Here is a 20,168-nt window from a genome sequence, read left to right as displayed (position 1 = left end):
CAAGCCCTGGACTCTGGGCTCTGGGCTTGTTATAACCTTTAGCTAGCTAGTTTCTATACTAAATGCCTTAATCTGGATTGCCTCAAATCCTCTAACCACATTTGCCTAAATAACAGATAACACAACTGATTGCTGTCTGCCCTGACCCTTACCTGGATAACAGATTACACTAATGATTGCTGGCTACTCTTACCCTTGCCTGGATAATGTAATACAGTACTGATTGCTGCCTGCCCTGACCCTTGCCTGGATAATAAATTATGCTACTGTTTGCTGCCAGCTCGTAGTACTGCTGGATTAACTTTTAGTTAGGCACAAGCCCTGGTCACTCCTGCATACAGCACCCATTTTGAATCTTACAACCTTGAAGCCTTCTGGCACAGTTGGTGAAATCTTTCCCTCCAAAGATTGCTGGGAAGCATCTCGGTTCTGCAAATATAGCAAGGCCTTGGGGTATCCTAGGCCTACTTTTCTTAAAGTGTCTATAAGGTTAATTTTTTTCAATAATAACAAAAATACTTTTTAACAGAAAACATTTAATTAAAGGTTGCCAAGGAACATTACAGTTCATGGTAGTATAGGCAACAATGTACCGAATACAGAGAAAAGTATCACAGTGTCACATTAAACATAGATAAGAAGAAATTCAAGTCCATCAATCCAACTGACTTTAGTAAATTGCAAAATTCACTGCAGAGAACAGAAACATAACACATGTACCAAATAGGATATGTAAGATTAATAGTGGGTAATCCTCCAGCCAGAGGATACGTAATCTCTACATCAGGAGGAGAGGGAAAAGGGAGAAATAAGGACTAAGGGTTTGTATCACCAATTCCTAGTAGGGTTTGAGCATTGGACAAGACCACACCATATGGAAAAAAAGTGCCAGTGGGGCCTGCGGATATATACTAGCTAAATGCTGAGGATATAGTATAATTTATGCAAAAATTTTAGCTGTATGAATCGATCTTTAGCTAAAATCATAGAAGTAACATTAATGTATATACAGTCCTCCAAGTCCTCTTCTGTAAATTTAGGAATATGCTCGCGCCATCGCTGAAAAGTGAGAGTGGACTCTATGTCATAGGCCAAAGGTAGGGGAAAATATAGAGAGGATAAAGGCTTCCTCATCACCTGTGAGGTGAGGAGATGTTCAATCGAGTCAGACTCCAGCACAATAGGCTCAGAGAATTGTCTACACAAAGCATGCTTCATTGCCAGTATCTAAAGAGCATTGATCAGGGCAGGGAGTATTCTCGTCGCAGGCTGGCAAAAGGTATCACTCTCCCATCAGAGATAATGTGTTTCAGCATTGTCATTCCTCTAATCCTCCATAACTGAGGATCTGGCATCGAGTACAGATGGGGCAGTAAGGGGTTACCCCACAGGGGGATGTGAGAGGAGAAAGCGTGAAGCATTCCATATATGCTACGGTCCTGGGCCCACATATGATGGGGAATCTTCATTGGACCAGTGGCAGATGGATAAACCAGTGGGCCCATAAAGACTAAGTTGTTTAACGTAGCAAATAAACCCAATACGGCCGCCTCCAACATCACCACAGGGTTTTGTCCAGGATGGGAGAACCACCCCCGCACCGTAACTAACACAGCAGCCCAGTAATATAACTAAAAATTAGGCAGGGCCAAGCCACCCTGGGACAGGGATAGCTGCAGAGTTGACCTAGCCAAATGCGGGGTCCACCCAGCCCAGACAAAAGATGCCACCAGACAAATCAGCTTACAAAACAATTTAGGGATAAAAACTGGGGTGTTATGAAAAAAATATAGAAACTTAGGCAGGTAAATCATTTTTAGTAAGTTCACTTGACCCACGGGGGGTGAGTGGTAGGGACCTCCAGGAGGTGCACTCCCAGGCAAACTGAAAGAGGAAGGGGGATATATTATTTGCCAAGTATTCAGCTGTAGTAGCCCTCACCCTAATCCCAAGGTAAGTAAATTTATCCACCCATTGAAGTAGTGTACTGGTGTCAAAATGAGGGACAGAGGGATGTAATGGGAACAATACAGACTTATCCAAATAAATTTGAATCCCAGAAAAATGACTGAAACGATTAATGACAGCTAGAGCCACCCACAGCAATGAAGATGCGTCTTCTAAAAACAATAACGTGTCGCCCAGGTACAGGGACAGCTTTTCAACTAGGAAGTTTGCCAGAATACCCCTCACCACCAGGTCCGCTCACAGCAAAAGAGCCAGAGGCTCAAAGTCCAGTGCAAACAAACCCAGAGATAACAGACAGTCCTGCCACATTCCCATGCCCAAGGGAAAAGAATATGACAAAGCACTATTAGTCCTGACTAGAGTTGAGCGGACACCTGGATGTCCGTGTTCGGCGGGTTCGGCCGAACTTGAAAAAAAAGTCTGGGTCCGTGTCCCGGACTTTTGCCGAACTTTTCCCGGACACCGAACCCCATTGAAGTCAATGGGGACCCGAACTTTCAGGCACTAAAATGGCTCTAAAACACCAATGGAAAGGGCTAGAGTGCTGCAAATGGCAGCAAAATGTAGTTAAGAGCATGGCAAGTGCTCTGCAAACAAATGTGGATAGGGAAATAACTTAAAACAACAAAAAACAGAAAAAGAAAACAATGTTCTTCATCTCTGAAGGACGAGGCCCATATGGAGTAGGAGGGAGGTTGAGGTGGTGGTGGATGTGGCGGTGTCATAGGCGTGCGCACAGGGTGTGCCAGGTGTACCTGGGCACTCCCTAATCACCTAGGGCACATAGCATTATCTCTCTGTTTGCCAGTGAGGAGATGGGAAAGATCTCCCTCGGACCTGCTCTGCTATATTTCTCTTTGCCAGCAGGGAGAGTAATGTATCGGGTCCATGTACATGTAGGCAAACACATGCATGTGTATTTAAACTTTGGGGTGCACACCCTAATGCAATAGGCTGCGCACACCTATGGGCGGTGTAGGTGGAAGCGGCGGTGGAGGAGGACCTGGGCCGGATTAAGAGCATCATGGGCTTGGTGCTGAGGATTTTGAAGGGCCTTAAGGGCCGTGCCTTGGCATGCACCCAGAGGAGGAAGGGTGCAGCCATGCATGCCTAATTCAACATGGGATGCTGTCTCTGAAGCCCATAAACACATCCATGCATCGGCAACTGTCCCTCCTTGTCCGGCCTTCGTGCTGTGTGGGGAGGTTCTGAGGGAGCTGCCTGGGGAAGCGAGCATAGAAGCCAGACGTCTGTGTTTACAAGTGACAGAAGAGCGGTAACAGTGAATATGGCCAACCCGGGGCCTATATTAAGGTAGGGGCCTGGAGCTGCAGCTCCAATAGCCCCTATGTTAATCTGGCCCTGAGGAGGACGAGGTAGCCAACACTGCTTTTTTTCAGAAATTTTAAATGAGGGTACACCCCAAAAGAGTGAGAAAGAGCAAAAATAGAACAATGGCTGGGTAAGGTCGGTATCCATCGCTATTCTGCACAAGGTACGGAAAAGTCCAGTGGGATCCATGCCTGGTTCATTTTAATGAACGTGAGCTTGTCCACATTGTCTCTGGACAGGTGGCTGCGCTTGTCTGTGATAACGCCCCCAGCCGTGCTAAATACCCGTTCAGATAATACACTGGCTGCAGGGCACGCCAGCACCTCCAAGGCGTAAAGGGCAAGCTCAGGCCATGTGCCCAATTTAGAGACCCAGAAGTTGAAGGGGGCAGACCCGTCATTCACTACATGTAGGCGTGTGCACACATACTGCTCCACCATGTTGGTGAAATGCTGCCTCCTGCTAAGACGTTCCATATGAGCTGCTGGTGCTGCTGTTTGTTGTGGCGTGCTGACAAAGCTTTTCCACATTTCGGCCATGCTAACCCTGCCTTCTGAGGTGCTGGCGGTGCCCTGGTTGCGTTGGCGACCTCTTCCTCCTCCTCCTCCTCTGCCTTGTGCTTCCACTGTGGCCCCGCTGTCAGGTGGGAATGCCAGCAGCATCGCGTCTACCAGCGTGCGCTTGTACTCGCGCATCTTGCGATCGCGCTCCAGTGAGTGAATTAAGGACGGTACGTTGTCCTTGTAACGGGGATCCAGCAGCGTGGCCACCCAGTAATCAGCACAAGTTAGAATGTGGGCAACTCGGCGGTCATTGTGGAGACACTGCAGCATGTAATCGCTCATGTGTGCCAGGCTGCCCAGAGGCAACGAAAGGCTGTCCTCTGTGGGAGGTGTATCGTCTGTGTCCTCTGTATCCCCCCAGCCACGCACCAGTGATGGCCATGAGCTGGCCTGGGTGCCACCCTGCTGTGAACATGGTTCCATCTCCTCCTCCAGCTCCTCCTCCTCATCCTCCAGAACTGTGCCCCTGCTGGACAATTGTGTCCCTGGTGTTTGTGTGTGCAGGAACCCACCCCCGGAGCCCCTTGTGAATGACTGCCCTGAAAGCCTTGGAAATGTTACCTCTTCCTCCTCCTCCTCCTCCTCCTCATCCTGTGCCACATCCTCTTCCATCATCGCCCGAATAGTTTTTTCAAGGAGGCATAGAAGTGGGATAGTTAAGCTGACAACGGTGTCATCGGCACTGGCCATGTTGGTGGAGTACTCAAAACAGCGCAACAAGGCACACAGGTCTCGCATGGAGGCCCAGTTATTAGTGGTGAAGTGGTGCTGTTCCGCAGATCGACTCACGCGTGCGTGCTGCAGCTGAAACTCCACTATGGCCTGCTGCTGCTCGCACAGTCTTTCCAGCATGTGCAAGGTGGAGTTCCACCTTGTGGGCACGTCACATATGAGGCGGTGAGCGGGAAGGCCGAAGTTACGCTGCAGCGCTGACAGGCGAGCAGCAGCAGGGTAAGAACGCCGAAAGTGCGCACAGACGGCCCGCACTTTCTGCAGCAGCTCTGACATATCGGGGTAGTTTTTAAGGAACCTCTGCCCCACCAAATTCAGCACATGCGCCAGGCAAGGGATGTGCGTCAAACCGGCTAGGCCCAGAGCTGCTATGATATTTTGCCCGTTATCGCACACCATCAGGCCGGGCTTGAGGCTCGCTGGCAGCAACCACTCATTTGTCTGCTGTTCCATGCTCCTCCACAACTCCTGCGCGGTGTGTGGTTTTTCCCCCAAACAGGCAAGTTTTAAAACTGCCTGCTGTCGTTTACCCCTGGCCGTGCTGAAGTTGGTGGTGAAGGTGTTACGCTGTCCGGATGAGGAGGCGGTAGAGGATGAGGAAGCAGAGTAGGAGGAGTTCGGAACAGGAGGCAAACTGAAGCGCCCTGCAATCCTCGGTGGTGGAAGGACATGCGCCAAATTGCTATCCGCCTCAGGCCCATCCACCACTGCATTTACCCAGTGTGCCGTTAGGGAGATATAACGCCCCTGACCGTGCTTACTGGTCCATGTATCGGTAGTTAGGTGGACCTTGGCACAGATGGCGTTGCGCAGTGCACACCTGATTTTTTCCCCCACTTGGTTGTGCAGGGAAGGGATGGCTTGCCTGGAAAAGTAGTGGCGGCTGGGCACGACGTACTGTGGGACAGCCACCGACATAAGGTTTTTAAAACTTTGCGTCTCCACCAGACGGAATGACAGCATTTCAAAGGCCAAGAATTTTGAAATGCTGGCATTCAGGGCCAGGGATCGCGGGGGGGTAGGGGGGTACTTTCTTTTCCTCTCAAGTGTTTGGGAGATGGAAAGCTGAACGCTTCCACGGGACATTGTGGAGATGGTTGGTGACCCAGGTGGTGGTGTTGCTGACAGATCGTCTGTTTGCGGGGTGGCAGGTGCTGGTATCACTAGAGATGTGGATGGAGCGGCCGAGACTGCAGCAGAAGAGGAAGCAGGATGAGCCAGAGACGTTTCTTGGTTTTGAAGGTGTCTACTCCACTGCAGCTTGTGCTTTGCACTTAGATGCCTGATCATGCAGGTTGTGCTCAGGTTGAGAAGGTTTATGCCTCGCTTCAGGCTCTGATTGCACAGGGTGCAAACCACTCGTGTCCTGTCATCAGCACATTTTCTGAACAACTTCCACGCTAGAGACCTCCTTTGAGCTGGCTTTGGTGCGCTCGTTCCCTTGCTGCATTGGGCAGTAGCAGGCGTAGTGTCTAGGGCACGGCCGCTCCGCTTCTGCACCCTGCTCCCTCTTCTGCTGTGCTGGTGGCTCTGTGTGACCACCGCCTCTTCCTCCAAACTACTCAGGTCACCTGCATGACCTTCATTCCATGTGGGGTCGAGGACCTCATCGTCCTCCACATCATCTTCCACCCAGTCTTCACCCCTGCCCTCCTTGTCAGTCTCCACAATTCTGAACGCCGCAGCAGTTGGCACCTGCGTTTCGTCATCATTGGAGACGTGCTGCGATGGTCCTTGCATGTACTCATCTTGAGAAATAAGTGGTTGGGCATCGCTGCACTCAATCTCTTCCACTTCTGGGGCAGGGCTAGGTGGATGGCCCTGGGAAACCCTGCTGACAGAGTCATCAAAAAGAAGAAGAGACTGCTGTATGGCTTGGGGCTCAGACTGCTTGCCTGATTTGCAAGGGGGTGAGGTGAAAGACGGTTGGACATCGGCTGCAGGTGCCAACTCTGACCTTTCTGCAGTAGACTGGGTGGGAGACAATGTGAAGGAACTGGAGGCACTGTCAGCAGCAAACCAATCTACTATCACCTCTACGTGTTCTGGCATCATCACTTCTAGAGGCCTATGATGCCCTACCAAATACTGATGCAGGTTCTGTCTCCTACTAACACTTGAGGAAGGTGTTTCACTTGTGCGTGTAGCTGGCACAGATCGACCATGTCCTCTCCTTGCAACAGGAGCTCTACCAGCAGCACCACGACCCAGGCCACGGCCCCTATTTGACGGTCTCCTTATATTTCTGTAATTTATGATCTTGCCCTAGAAAGATGTTTATTGAATAGCGGAACAAAACAACAACAGTAACGCACGGGTGTATCTCACAGTCAAATATGCAAACTATGCCGCAATTTAATGTTTTTTACCCCAAAAGGGTGTATATTGAATAGCGGAATAGGAAAAAGGATAAAAAACGGTGTATCTCACACGTACAAACACAGACTAGGCCCTGATTACAATTTTTTGTACCCTAAAGGCAGGATGAGGAAGAGGAGTAGGAGGAGTTGGGAACAGGAGGCAAACTGAAGCGCCTTGCAATCCTCAGGCGGTAGAAGGAGATGCGCCAAACAAATTTAAAAAGGTGTATCTCACATGTACCGATACAGACTATCCTGCAATTTAATTTTTTACACTCAAACAGGGTGTATATTGAATAGCGGAATAGGACAAATTTTACAAAACGGTGTATCTCACACGTACAAACACAAACTAGGCCCCGATTACAATTTTTTGTACCCTAAAGGCAGGATGAGGAAGAGGAGTAGGAGGAGTTGGGAACAGGAGGCAAACTGAAGCGCCCTGCAATCCTCGGCGGTAGAAGGAGATGCGCCAAACAAATTTAAAAAGGTGTATCTCACATGTACCGATACAGACTATCCCTCAATTTAATTTTTTACACTCAAACAGGGTGTATATTGAATAGCGGAATAGGACAAATTTTACAAAACGGTGTATCTCACACGTACAAACACAATCTAGGCCCCGATTACAATTTTTTGTACCCTAAAGGCAGGATGAGGAGTAGGAGGAGTTCGGAACAGGCAGGAGGCAGACTGAAGCACCCTCAAATCCTCTGCAGTATGAGATGCGCCCCAAAAATTGGAAAGGTGTATCTCACACGTATCGACACAGACTATCCCGCAATTTAATTGTTTATACCCAAAGGTTTTGATTAAATAGCGGAATAGAAAATATGATATCAAAAGGTGTATGTATCTCACACGTACCGACACAGACTATCCCGCAATTTAATTGTTTTTACCCAAAGGTGTAGATTAAATAGCGGAATAGAAAATATTATTAAAAAAAGTGTATGTATCTCACACGTACAGAACCAGACTAGGCCCCAATTACTATTTTTTGTACCCCCAAAGGCAGGATGAGGAGTAGGAGGAGTTCGGAACAGGCAGCACCCTCAAATCCTCAGAAGTATGAGATGCACCCCAAACATTGGAAAGGTGTATCTCACAGGTACCAACACAGACTATCCCGCAATTTAATTGTTTATACCCAAAGGTTTTGATTGAATAGCGGAATAGAAAATATTATCAAAAAAAGTGTATGTATCTCACACGTACAGAACCAGACTAGGCCCCAATTACTATTTTTTGTACCCCCAAAGGCAGGATGAGGAGTAGGAGGAGTACGGAACAGGCAGCACCCTCGAATCTTCAGAAGTATGAGATGAACCCCAATAATTGGAAAGGTGTATCTCACACGTACCAACACAGACTATCCCGCAATTTAATTGTTTATACCCAAAGGTTTTTATTGAATAGCGGATTAGAAAATATTATCAAAAAAAGTGTATGTATCTCACACGTACAGAACCAGACTAGGCCCCAATTACTATTTTTTGTACCCCCAAAGGCAGGATGAGGAGTAGGAGGAGTACGGAACAGGCAGCACCCTCAAATCTTCAGAAGTATGAGATGCACCCCAAAAATTGGAAAGGTGTATCTCACACTACCAACACAGACTATCCCGCAATTTAATTGTTTTTACCCAAAGGTATAGATTAAATAGCGGAATAGAAAATATTATCAAAAAAAGTTTATGTATCTCACACGTACAGAACCAGACTAGGCCCCAATTACTATTTTTTGTACCCCCAAAGGCAGGATGAGGAGTAGGAGGAGTACGGAACAGGCAGCACCCTCAAATCTTCAGAAGTATGAGATGAACCCCAAAAATTGGATAGGTGTAGCTCACAGGTACCAACACAGACTATCCCGCAATTTAATTGTTTATACCCAAAGGTTTTGATTAAATAGCGGAATAGAAAATATTATCAAAAAAAGTGTATGTATCTCACACATACAGAACCAGACTAGGCCCTAATTACTTTTTTTTGTACCCCCAAAGGGAGGATGAGGAGTAGGAGGAGTTCGGAACAGGCAGCACCCTCAAATCTTCAGAAGTATGAGATGCACCCCAAAAATTGGAAAGGTGTATCTCACACGTACCAGCACAGACTATCCCGCAATTTAATTGTTTATACCCAAAGGTTTTTATTTAATAGCGGAATAGAAAATATGATATAAAATTGGTGTGATTTATCAATAGCACATGTTGAACAGCAGTGTCTTATATCATTCAGCTCTGCTGCAGGCTATGGAGGGAAAAAAAAATCCCCTTTTAAGTGTAATTTTTAACTAGATTAGTACAGACTATGCCACAATTTAATTTTTTTAACCCAAGGCTGTATATTGAATAGTGGAATAGAAAAAAGTGTATGATTTTTGAAACCACTCAATAATAGCACATGTGAACACAGCAGTGTATTATCACAGTCAGCACAGCAGCACTGAAGGAAAAACGCTGCACACAGTGACTGATAGAAAAATACTTTTCTCCCTCCTCCTCAGTGGGCAAAAAAGATTGTTTTCACTGCACCCCACACACAGCAAAATCAATGTGGATCAGCTCTGCTGCAGGCTATGGAGGGAAAAAAAATTCCCCTTTTTAAATTTTTAACTAGATTAGTACAGACTATGCCACAATTTAATTTTTTTAACCCAAGGGTGTATATTGAATAGTGGAATAGAAAAAAGTGTATAACTTTTGAAATCTCTCAATAATAGCACATGTGAACACACACAACAGTGTATGATCACAGTCAGCACAGCACAGCACTGAACGGAAAACGCTGCACACAGTGACTGATAGAAAAAGACTTTTCTCCCTCCTCCTCAGTGGGCAAAAAAGATTGTGTTCACTGCACCCCACACACAGCAAAATAGATGTGGACCACTGACACCTGCCTATCTCCAGCCTTTCCCTAACAGGATTGATAAGATCGGTCACTGCAAACCCCCCCCCACACAGCAATATCGGTTGTAGAACACTGACCCTAAAAATCAGCAGCCTCGCCCTAAAATGCCCTACAACTCGCCCTGCCTAACACACTCTCGACCTGTCCCTCAATTCTATCCGGACACAAATGGTTTTTGCCTGTCTGTCCCTAATCAGCAGCCAGCACGTATGATGTGTGCTCTGTCCCTGAACTAACACAGCAGAATGACGCAGCGGCGCTCCGTCTCGAACTTATAAAGACTTGGTCACATGCTTCAGATGGCCAATCACAGCTACTAATACATATGTAGGCATGGCTGGGATGGCTTAAGGCACACCAATTAAACGCTTGTTGATTGGCTGTTGAAAGCCCGCCATGAAAAGCGCGCCAATGCATACAAAACCCGGAAATAAAATGACCGAACATGGATTTTTACCCAAATATACAGTAAAGTTTTCGGGTCCGTGTTCGGGTAACAAAAATCCAATTATTTGGTACGAACACGAATAATACAGTCCGTGTTCGCTCAACCCTAGTCCTGACCCTAGCTCTTGGATGGACATATAACAGCTGCAGCCAAGACAAGAAACGAGGGCCAAAGCCCCCGGGCTGTACAGAGCAGCCAAGGCCATTTGTGCGTGGAGACGTCTGATATTGATATCCATATCTCTCTCAGGCATAAAACCAGGCTGATCCGGATGAATCAGTGCTGTAATAGCAGTATTAAGCCGATTGGCCAGGATTTTAGTCAGAAGCTTCATGTTCACGTTCAGCAGGGATATGGGTTGGTAAGAGGAGCAGGGTTCAGGTTTCTTTCCCATTTTGGAGATCACTACGATCACCCCATTACTCATAGAATCCAGGAAGGAAACAGATCCCAGTGCTCCCACAAATAGTGAATATAAACAAGGAAGAAGGTCCTCTGCATAGGTTTCATAAAATTCTACAGGGATCCCGTCTAGGCCAGGAGTCTTACCTGACTGAAGAGTGCCCAAAGCCCTCTGCACCTCTTCAGTGTGATAGGGGAATCAAATCTCTTTCTATAGGTGGTAGTAAGGACAGGGAGGTATATCTCTGCTAGGTACAGTCGAAGTTCTTCAGTTGTATAGGTCTCTCGGGAGCTATAGAGAGTCTGGTAGTGCCCCAAAACAATAATTTATCTGCCGTGGGTCACTATGCAGTGTTCCCATTGGATCAAGGATTTGGGGAATACTAGCAGTGGCTGTCTGTTTCTTGACTAGCCAGGCTAGGAGTTTCCCATTCCTCTCACCCCGTTCAAATATTCTTTGCAAAATATTTTAAACTTACCTGTTCTGTGTGATGATATTGCATAGAGTGGCCCCGAACCTCCTCTTCTCGGTTCACCGAACAGCGCTCTCAGCTCCTCTTCATCTCTGTGTGCCATCATAGGAAGTCACTTGAACTGAAACCAGGGCAGTCTGCTTATCTCTAGCAGGAGACATAGGCTACCAGATAGGTGAGTATAATGGCTGTTCTCTTGCAGGGCACTACAGATAAGACTTTTTCTAGGTATTGACAGAAACCTTAAATGTTTGACATACATGGCCTAGTAAAAGTATGCTAATTTACTGACTTGAGCTTTTTTTTAAAGGCACTATAAACCTTCCTACCGGCACCTTGTGTTTTTCACCTGCATAAGTGTGCATCGCATATGTAATTTCATGGTGTCATTTGCTGCCCTGTATGCACAGCCTATAGTAGAGTAAATCTTCACTAGTGTTGGGTGAACGGTTTCGGCCCGAGCATGAGTTGAGACTGAACATTGGCTGTTCGCCCGTTCAACGAACACCCGAATTATCAGGGCGTTCAACCATTTGTTCGGCCCACGAAAAGACCACAATGCACTGCATAGCTGCACAGTGCATTGGAAGCCCTGATTGGCTGAAGCAATGAAAGCTTTGTCCAATCAGGGCACAAAGCACTGTCAGAGCTATGATTGGACACTGTCATGATGACTCTATCCAGTCATGGCTCATTACTTTTAGTCTCACCCAACACTATAAAAATATTCTTCCCATTCTTCCTATTTGCAGTGTGATATTGGCATAGAGAGAGATAGAACATGGATCTGTTCAGTGCTACTAGAGAGTTAGCATGCTATAGTGGGCTATTGTGATTCTATTGTGAGTGTAAAGTATCAGTTTAGTGTGAATCTAATGATAGTGCAGTGTGAGTGTAGTGTGACCGTTCATTTTCACTTTAGTGTCAGTTTAGTGTAAGTCTAGTGATAGTGCAGTGTTAGTGTAGTGTGATCATTAATTTTAACTTTAGTGTGAATCTAGTGATACTCCAGCATGAGTGTAGTGCGAAGGATTAGGTTTACTTTAATGTCATTTTATTTTGTCAGGGCAGGTTTCCTGCAGTATATTACAGTGCAATATTGCAGGTTTACCACAGTATATTGCAGTGTTTTAGTGCATATTTAATGCAGTATATTTAGGTGCATTGGTGCATGTTTACTGCAGTATATTGCAGTGTGTTAGTGCACGTTTAACACAAGGCCAATATTTGCTTTTATCAAGAGTAGCTCGATAGGGTTACAATGTGAAGGCACCACCAACAACACCCTAATCCCAATTTTTCCACATCTGTTACTTCTGTCCAAAGTCTGCAATAGAGTCACCAAAATGTATCTAAAAAATCTCGAATTTTGTTCCGAGTGCACTAAATTGTGGCCTCGTCATACAGACTGACTCCCTAAGCTGTTTACAAAAAAAGGAAGATTGCAGGAAAAATGTCATTTTTTTGGCTTCATAAATGTCATTATTGCTGCAGCAGGTTCTTTACACAGTACAGATGTGCCACTTTACAGGCAGACTAATGGGACCCCCAGGCACTATATTTAACCACTTGCTGACCGCTCACATTGAGCGTACTGCGGCAAAGTGGCTCATTATCGTCCAGTGACATAGACCTACGTCGCTGGACTCCTCCCCTTGTGGGCGGCTCGCACAAGGGCCGCCGGAGGCTCGCACGCACGCCGCCGGAGGCTCGCTCCCGCTGTATTCAGACACAGCGGGAGCCGGGCCAGGGGAGGAGAGGTGGTGATCACCGCCGCTCTTCCCCGATCCTCGGAGATCGAGTGAGGAGATCCGCCCGCTTGTGTAAACAAAGCGGGCGGATCTCCTATGTGACAGGCAGGGACAGATTACAGGATTCAACATAGCTGAACCTGCGATCTGTGCCTGTGTCACACAGTCCCCTCCCCCCACACACGTCAGTAAGCACCAGGCATACATTAACCCCTTGATCACCAATAAAGTTAACCCCTTCCCTGCTAGTGTCATTATTACAGTAACAGTGCATATTTATAGCACTGATTACTGTAGTAATGTCACCGGTACCCCCAAAAGTGTCAAAAATGTCAGTTAGGGGTCCGATCTGTCCGCCGCAATGTCGCAATCCCGCAATCCCGCAAAAAAAAATTGCAGTTCGCCACCAGATTGCCGCCATTACTAGTTAAAAAAAAACAATAAAAATGACATAAATTTCCCGTAGTTAGTAGCTGCGATAACTTTTGCGCAAACCAATCAAAATACGCTATTTGCGATTTTTTTTACCAAACATTTGTAGCAGAAAACAAATTGGCCTAAAATGTTAAAACATTTTGATTTTTACTTTTTTTGGGGGGGAAATTTCATATAAAAAAAATGTGAAAAATATTGTTATTTTTTCAAAATTGTTGCTTTTTTTTGTTTAAAGCGCAAAAAGGAAAAATCGCACAGGTGATCAAATACCACCAAAAGAAAGCTCTATTTGTGGGGGAAAAAGAGACATAAATTTAATTTGGGTACAGCATCGCACGACCGCGCAATTGTCCGTTAAAGTAACGCAGTGCCGAATCGCAAAATATGGCCTGGTCAGGAATGGGCTAAAATCTTAAAGCGGTTAAAAATACGCTCATTGAGAATTTTTTTGTCAAAGACATGTAGCTAAATAAATTTTGGCCTAAATATATGACAAAAATTGAATATATTGGATATTTTTTAACTGTCAAAGTAGAAAAATATTGTTATTTTTTCAAAATTGTCGCTCTTTTTTTATCAATATCGCAAAAAATGAAAAGCGCAGAGGTGATCAAATACCACCAAAAGAAAGCTCTGTTTGTGGGAAAAAAAGACGTAAATTTTGTTTGGGTACCACGTTGCATGACCGCGCAATTGTCAGTTAAAGTCGCACAGTGCCAAGTTGCAAAAAGTGGCCTGGACGTAAAGCAGGAAAATCCTCAGGTCCTAAAGTGGTTAAAGGAATTTTTTATTTTTACTATTATTTCTCATTTTAATGGTTTCACTTTAATCATCAGTAAATCACTGCTCATTTAACAATTATGTCTTTTTCAAACATTATTTTGAATTGATACATGTCCCCCAGGGTAGTACCAGGACCCCCATAACCATTGTATGCCTAATTACTTGCATATCAGCCTTCAAAATGGGCACTTTTAATTTTTCCAGTTCGGGTCCCATAGACTTCCATAGGGTTCGTTATTCGGTTCCGAACAGGGGGTCACTCAGTCCATGTCTCATCTTCACATTCTTGTGTTTTTGCTTGTGTTCAAACATAATGCAAGTGGCAGGCACTGCACAGGTTAATGCATAAACTCTCTCTGTAGTGTGAGAACTGAACGTCCTGTAGCAAAACTACATATCCCTCAATACATGGGTCTCCCAGTCTAGAACTGTTGCAGGTGGGAGCCAAACACAAATAAAATCTGACACAGTCACAAACAGGCAGATGTTATCACATTAGCATGCCAACATTTGTTACGCAACAGAAAATGGCAAGACATCCATTGTGCATTGAGTGACCCAAAACAAGAAGCTGTATGTGAATAGGTGAGCTGCAATAACACATAGATATAGGGGAATCGATCAGCCATTACACTGCAAACTGCAGCCACAACATGTGAGCCCATCATTACAATGTAAGGCGAACAAATAGAATAGAGATATAACTATTCTAATATCTAGTTAAAAATACAAAAACAGTGGAAAGTGTACAATGCCTTTAAGATAAGATGACTGTGTACTGTATTGTGCAGAGGTACTGTAAAATTTTTCCAATTATCGGTAGCAGTCATTTGCATTTTTCTGTTCGTTAGAAAGTTTATTTTTGACATGCAGAAAGAAGGGAACAGAGCTTTTACGCTTGTTTTTAATGCTTGTGGATGAATTGGGAAGATCCAATAAGGATGACAGACATATGCCTCACTACCCATTATTCTAAAAACAATGCCAGTCTACGACTACAATAAGACAGGAATCCTGATATATTGTGCATGTTGCTAACATCAGTAGATTTACCTAAGTGAGAATACGTCTGATCTCTATTAGCAAGAACCATACAAGGAAAGGATTAAAGATGTACAATGTGTCACTGGAATGTTACTTTCCCTGAAGCCAATCCTAAAAAGTCAGTCTGTTTTATTTTAAAAGCAGCTGCTCAAGAAAAACTAAGTGCTTACAATCCTAAACCTACTACTTCAGAGTTTTACTGTATCTGTAATTTTTAGGTATAATCTGTAAAGTTTAATTCCTTCCTTAAAGTTATGATAAAGTACTTTTTTCATTTAGTGAAATTGAATTACTAGCTAGAGAACTGTAGCAGTTCATATATGCTTTTTAGGGTGACCATATTCTACCCAGTGATCACTACCAATGTATGGAGAAGCATCCCAAACTGATGTCAAACTGATGCCATCAACTCAAGCTCAAGGCCATTTGAGACTTTATAATCCATGTAATTATCGGAACCTTCAAAAATAATAGTTAAATTATTATTTAAGGCCTCAAATACCTTTTTTAACTAAAAATACCCCTATAATACTAATCCCTTTACAGAACCGCTATTCTCATACTTAAAAGGTGTACAGTATTGGATTTTAGTCAAAATCGTACTTTTAAAAACGCTGCCTGGGCGCAGCCATCTTAGACGTGGGCATCTGAAGCCGCAGTGTAATCTGCTGTGGCCTTCTTCCTGATTCCAGGGAGTGTTCTGGTAGTTCTTCCTGATTCCAGCCTCCTGGGAGTGATGACAAACAGCTCCCAGGATGCAATGCAAAGGCGGAAGTGATGTCGGTGGCCGTGGCCACAGAGGGGGGAGAAGGAGGAAGTACAATCAAAAATGGCATGAAAATAAGGTAAGGGACCCCCGAAAAAATTGAAAATGCCCAATTGTTGATCAGCATAGTGAGCACTCCAGGAATCACTAAAGTTGCAAAATAGGCCGGAACTCCGCTTTAAAGGCATACAAACCATCACTTTATGAATCAGCTCTTTATCCAGAACTGCTATTAGTGTTGCTTGCCATTTAACCGTCATTTGGGACATTCTAGTACAGGGGTGTCAAACTCAATTTCATCATGGGCTACATCAGCAGTATGTTTACATTCAAAGGGCTGGTTGTTTTAGGTATGCGCTACTTACAGAGTGTAGAGTTAAGAAGTGCGTTAATGTAGAGTACAGAATTACATTGCATACACAGTGCAGAGTTCATGAATGCGTTATGTACAGAATGCAGGAGTTAGGGGTATGCTACTTACAGAGTTCAGTGGTGTGCTGTGTATAAAGCTTCTTTGTATCTCTCTCTCCTACCAGGCCCAGCTCTAGCACTTTCCTGTGTAGTCAGCACACCTTGCAGGCAGATCATTCTCTCTCTATGGAGATCTGTGTCTGTCATGCCCCACCATGAGCGCATGCAGGGATCCATTCGATTCAGGAGTCACTGAGCAAAGCTGTCCCTTGTAAACACAATTGGCTTCTGTGTTTACAATTGACAGCAGGGAGCGGAAGCAGGGGGTGAGAGCGGGAGGAGGCGGAATGGAGTTCCACCATGCCCTGGCTACAAAATAGGGTACGAGGGCCACATGTCAAGGCCTGCTGGCTAGATTCGTCCAGTGGGCGTGTGTTTGTCATATGTGTTCTAGAAGGCGATAAAACGTGTTTTAAATAAGGTTCCTATTATTGCACAGGAAGGTTTTCTTTCTTTCATTTGTTGAAAAAAAAATCTTCTAGTGGATCTGATTCTGCAGTTTTTGCTATGTAGAAAAGTAAAGGATTACAGTAAAGGATTAAGTATGTGCAACAGATTTATATCTGCCTTATGACCACCCATAGGAGGAGCAGATGTGTCACTGAGAATGATGGGTGGTGGGCCATGTGCCTGTTTTAAAACCCACTGGAACCCACTGAGAACCATATGTGACTAGACTAATGCTGGTTACGCATGGGCCAAAAATTATCTGAAAACTGCTAGTTTGACAGGAACCTCTAGATTTTCGGTGCGTGTGTACAACTACCTGTTTGACAGAAGTCAGTTGCAAGACCAGCTTTTGTCAAACGGCATGCTGGAAAACCAGCATCTAATTGGCATCTAATCACCGCTGGCTGTCAATGGCTGCGAGCACTGACCAGTGTGTTCTGGCCGGGAGGTGGACCCCCTTTCCCGTCAGCACACAATCACACAGCAGGGGAGATCACTATACTAACATCGCTTGTGTTAGTACAGTCATCTGTCAGTTTTTTTTTTTTTTTTTCCATTCAGCCCTCTGGGTTGAACGGAAAAAAAAACTTATAGTGTGTACCAAGCTTAAAAACTGACATTGTGCAAAAGAAACATTTAATATATACAAATAATAGCCTAAACTATTCATGTAAAAAAAAAAAAAAAAAAGATAACCCTCATTCAAAAATATTTTAAAGTTTTAGTTATAAAGCAAGTCCTGACAGAACCAAAGCCAATATAGGGCAAACCTTTCCTTTCCTTTTGGAAAATATTTCTTATATGCTTTTTTTTGTAGTTTTAAAAACCCTAACACTTGCATTCCTGGACTGCCAACTGCACCATTTGTACAAATTTCTCAGACAGGTCTGGGGCAATTATGTAAGGATAAGAGACAGTTTTACACTTGAAACACGTGTGGTGACAGGTGTGTTTCATTCCAATCCAGTTGAATTTCAAGTACCAGAAGAGAGAGTTTACAAGATAAGCTGCAATCTATTAGTAAAACTGGCAAAAATTGTTTCGGTGTTTCAGTTTAGCAATATCTCCCCAAGTGGCAAAACTGATAAATGATCCTTACTGTTTCTATATTCCATGGTTATACTCAAGGGTATTCAATTTCAAATGTATACTGAAACATCCAAATGACTCTTTTCTCTATAGATCCTTTCTGATGTCCTCCACTTTGCAAATACAGTAGATTGCATAAAGAACAACTGCATTTTTATGGCTGTAATTCAATACCAGATTTCAATGGCTGGCTTTACAAATAAAAGCTAAAACACTGAGAGTGGGGGAGCATTATTGCTACCACATGGAAGGGTAAAAAAACCAGACAAAAGTTTTCTACTTAAAAAGAAAAATACAATCCAAAGAATTACATATTATATATAATATTTTAAAATAAAAGAGATGCAGGCTATGCAAAAGTCTGATTTATCGAAGAGTGAAAAATGTGGGCCATAAGGTGGAAAACATAAAATTTTTGGAAATGGAAAACCAAGATCTTTTTTCCATTTTTTATAGTTTTCTAGTTTAAAAAAAAAGCAGCTGCGTTACGGTTGAAGTAATAAATTAAGAATAAAATAAAATGATTTGTTAAACACAAGGACTTGACTCACACTGCCGTAATTTCTGTTTCTACAATTTCACAAGTATGAACAACACAACAGATATCTAACACTGACTTAAAAAGGGAAACAGTAGATTTTGTATGTGTTTTTACCCAGAACTGTAGAACTGTAGAATCAAACATACCTGGATATGGAATATGAAACCAAGGTGAATTGATTATGGCATCAGTGTTTATATCAGTCCGAGCAGCAAATCCATAATTTACTGGGTCTCCTGGGAAAATGTTGCAGCGTGTCAAAATGTAACAAACTAGCCATGATAAGCACATTCCTAATAATACCTTGAAAGAGTTTGAAAGCAAAGTTTTAGTTATTTCTTTTTCTACAATGTAAAAATAGTTAATACAGACATTTAAATCAAAATAGTATGGAATTGGTTCATTTTTTAATTTAGCCCAGTAAAGCTGCATTTACTTCAATCGCCCCTTCCTGTGTACAGTAATCTCATATTTTTTTATTGTTTGGCACATAATTTGATGTGTAAAGTGAACACAGTGTGAAATCACACAGGACAGTGCAAACACCTAGTGTAATACCACCATAGATATTTATTAATGCAAATTTTAATAATCCCCGCTTAGCAAAATGGAGTCTGCCCAGCGGAAAGCCAGAGTGAAAGGACCCTTAGAATACCATACAGTATGTGAAAAAAGACAGTGATGTAACTATTGCCTAATCCAAGTTGTCACCATTTCACGGGTGCACGCACATTTTGGGCTTGACATATTGGGTACCTATTTACTTGAGACAACTTCATTTCAACTTTGTTAAATTTTTTAACAAAAAAATGGGTTATATATATAGTGTTTGCATGCCATAGAGCTTTAGCATATTGTTTACTAAAAATGGGCCTCTGATAAAGAGTTGACATTAAAAATGTCAAATACCACCATTTTATTATCCAGGGTCCCACAGAATCTGGTGCAGGTGTGCCTAGTAACTAATCAGCTTCGAACTTCAGCTTGTTGATTGAAGCTTTGACAATAAAACCTGCAAGCTGATTACTGGGCACAGCTGCCCCAAATTCTGTGTGCTCCAGTTTTAGTAAATTTCCCAGTGGGCTGAATGAGAAAAAAACCGAGGAACTCACAGTACTGACTATGTGATGACATAACAGTGATCTCCCTCCTTAGCTATTGTGTTTTGACAGGGATACAACAAATCCACCCCCCCCCCCCCTGCAAGAACACACCTGCCAGCACTCACAACCATTGGCTGAAATGGATTGGATTCCAATCGGCTGCTGGTTTTCCAACATGCCAGTTCGACACAAGTCAAACATTTGACCGGCTTCTGCTGTACACACTGGCAGTTTCTGTTGAACCGGACAATACTGGCCAATAGTCGACCAGTGTATCCCAGCCTTTAAACTGTTACCCTGCATCCTGAACCCACATCTGTACCAGTAATCTGCAGTGTTAATTTTGGCATCAAATTTAAATTAGGTTTTAGTTATAGTCTTTTGACTAAAATGCCATTTTACTTTTAGGCCCATTTAAGTCATCTGCAATTGTTTTAGTTTTAGTCACAATCTTTTGACTAAAATGCCATTTTAATTTTAGTCCCATTTTAGTCATCTGCAATTGTTTTAGTTTTAGTCGTATTTTAGCTGACTAAGTA

The 20,168-nt window shown here is 43.7% G+C and overlaps 1 protein-coding gene across 2 annotated transcripts in view; it reads right to left on the bottom strand.

Moving 5' to 3' along the window:
• LOC309553665 (solute carrier family 23 member 2-like) overlaps positions 1-20,168 on the bottom strand; it is a 419,408-nt gene that overhangs the window by 198,289 nt on the left and 200,951 nt on the right. For both annotated transcript variants that reach the window (XM_082254993.1, XM_082254994.1), the window contains exon 7: positions 18,673-18,829. In XM_082254993.1, the coding sequence (XP_082111119.1) occupies positions 18,673-18,829 (157 nt within the window). The remainder of the gene's footprint in view (positions 1-18,672; positions 18,830-20,168) is intronic.

This window comes from Pelophylax lessonae, assembly GCF_965119305.1.
Source record: "Pelophylax lessonae genome assembly, chromosome: 4".
Classification (NCBI taxonomy): Eukaryota; Metazoa; Chordata; class Amphibia; order Anura; family Ranidae; genus Pelophylax; species Pelophylax lessonae.
The sequence above is the reverse complement of the archived record's forward strand: the minus strand, read 5'-3'. Positions and strand labels throughout refer to the sequence as shown.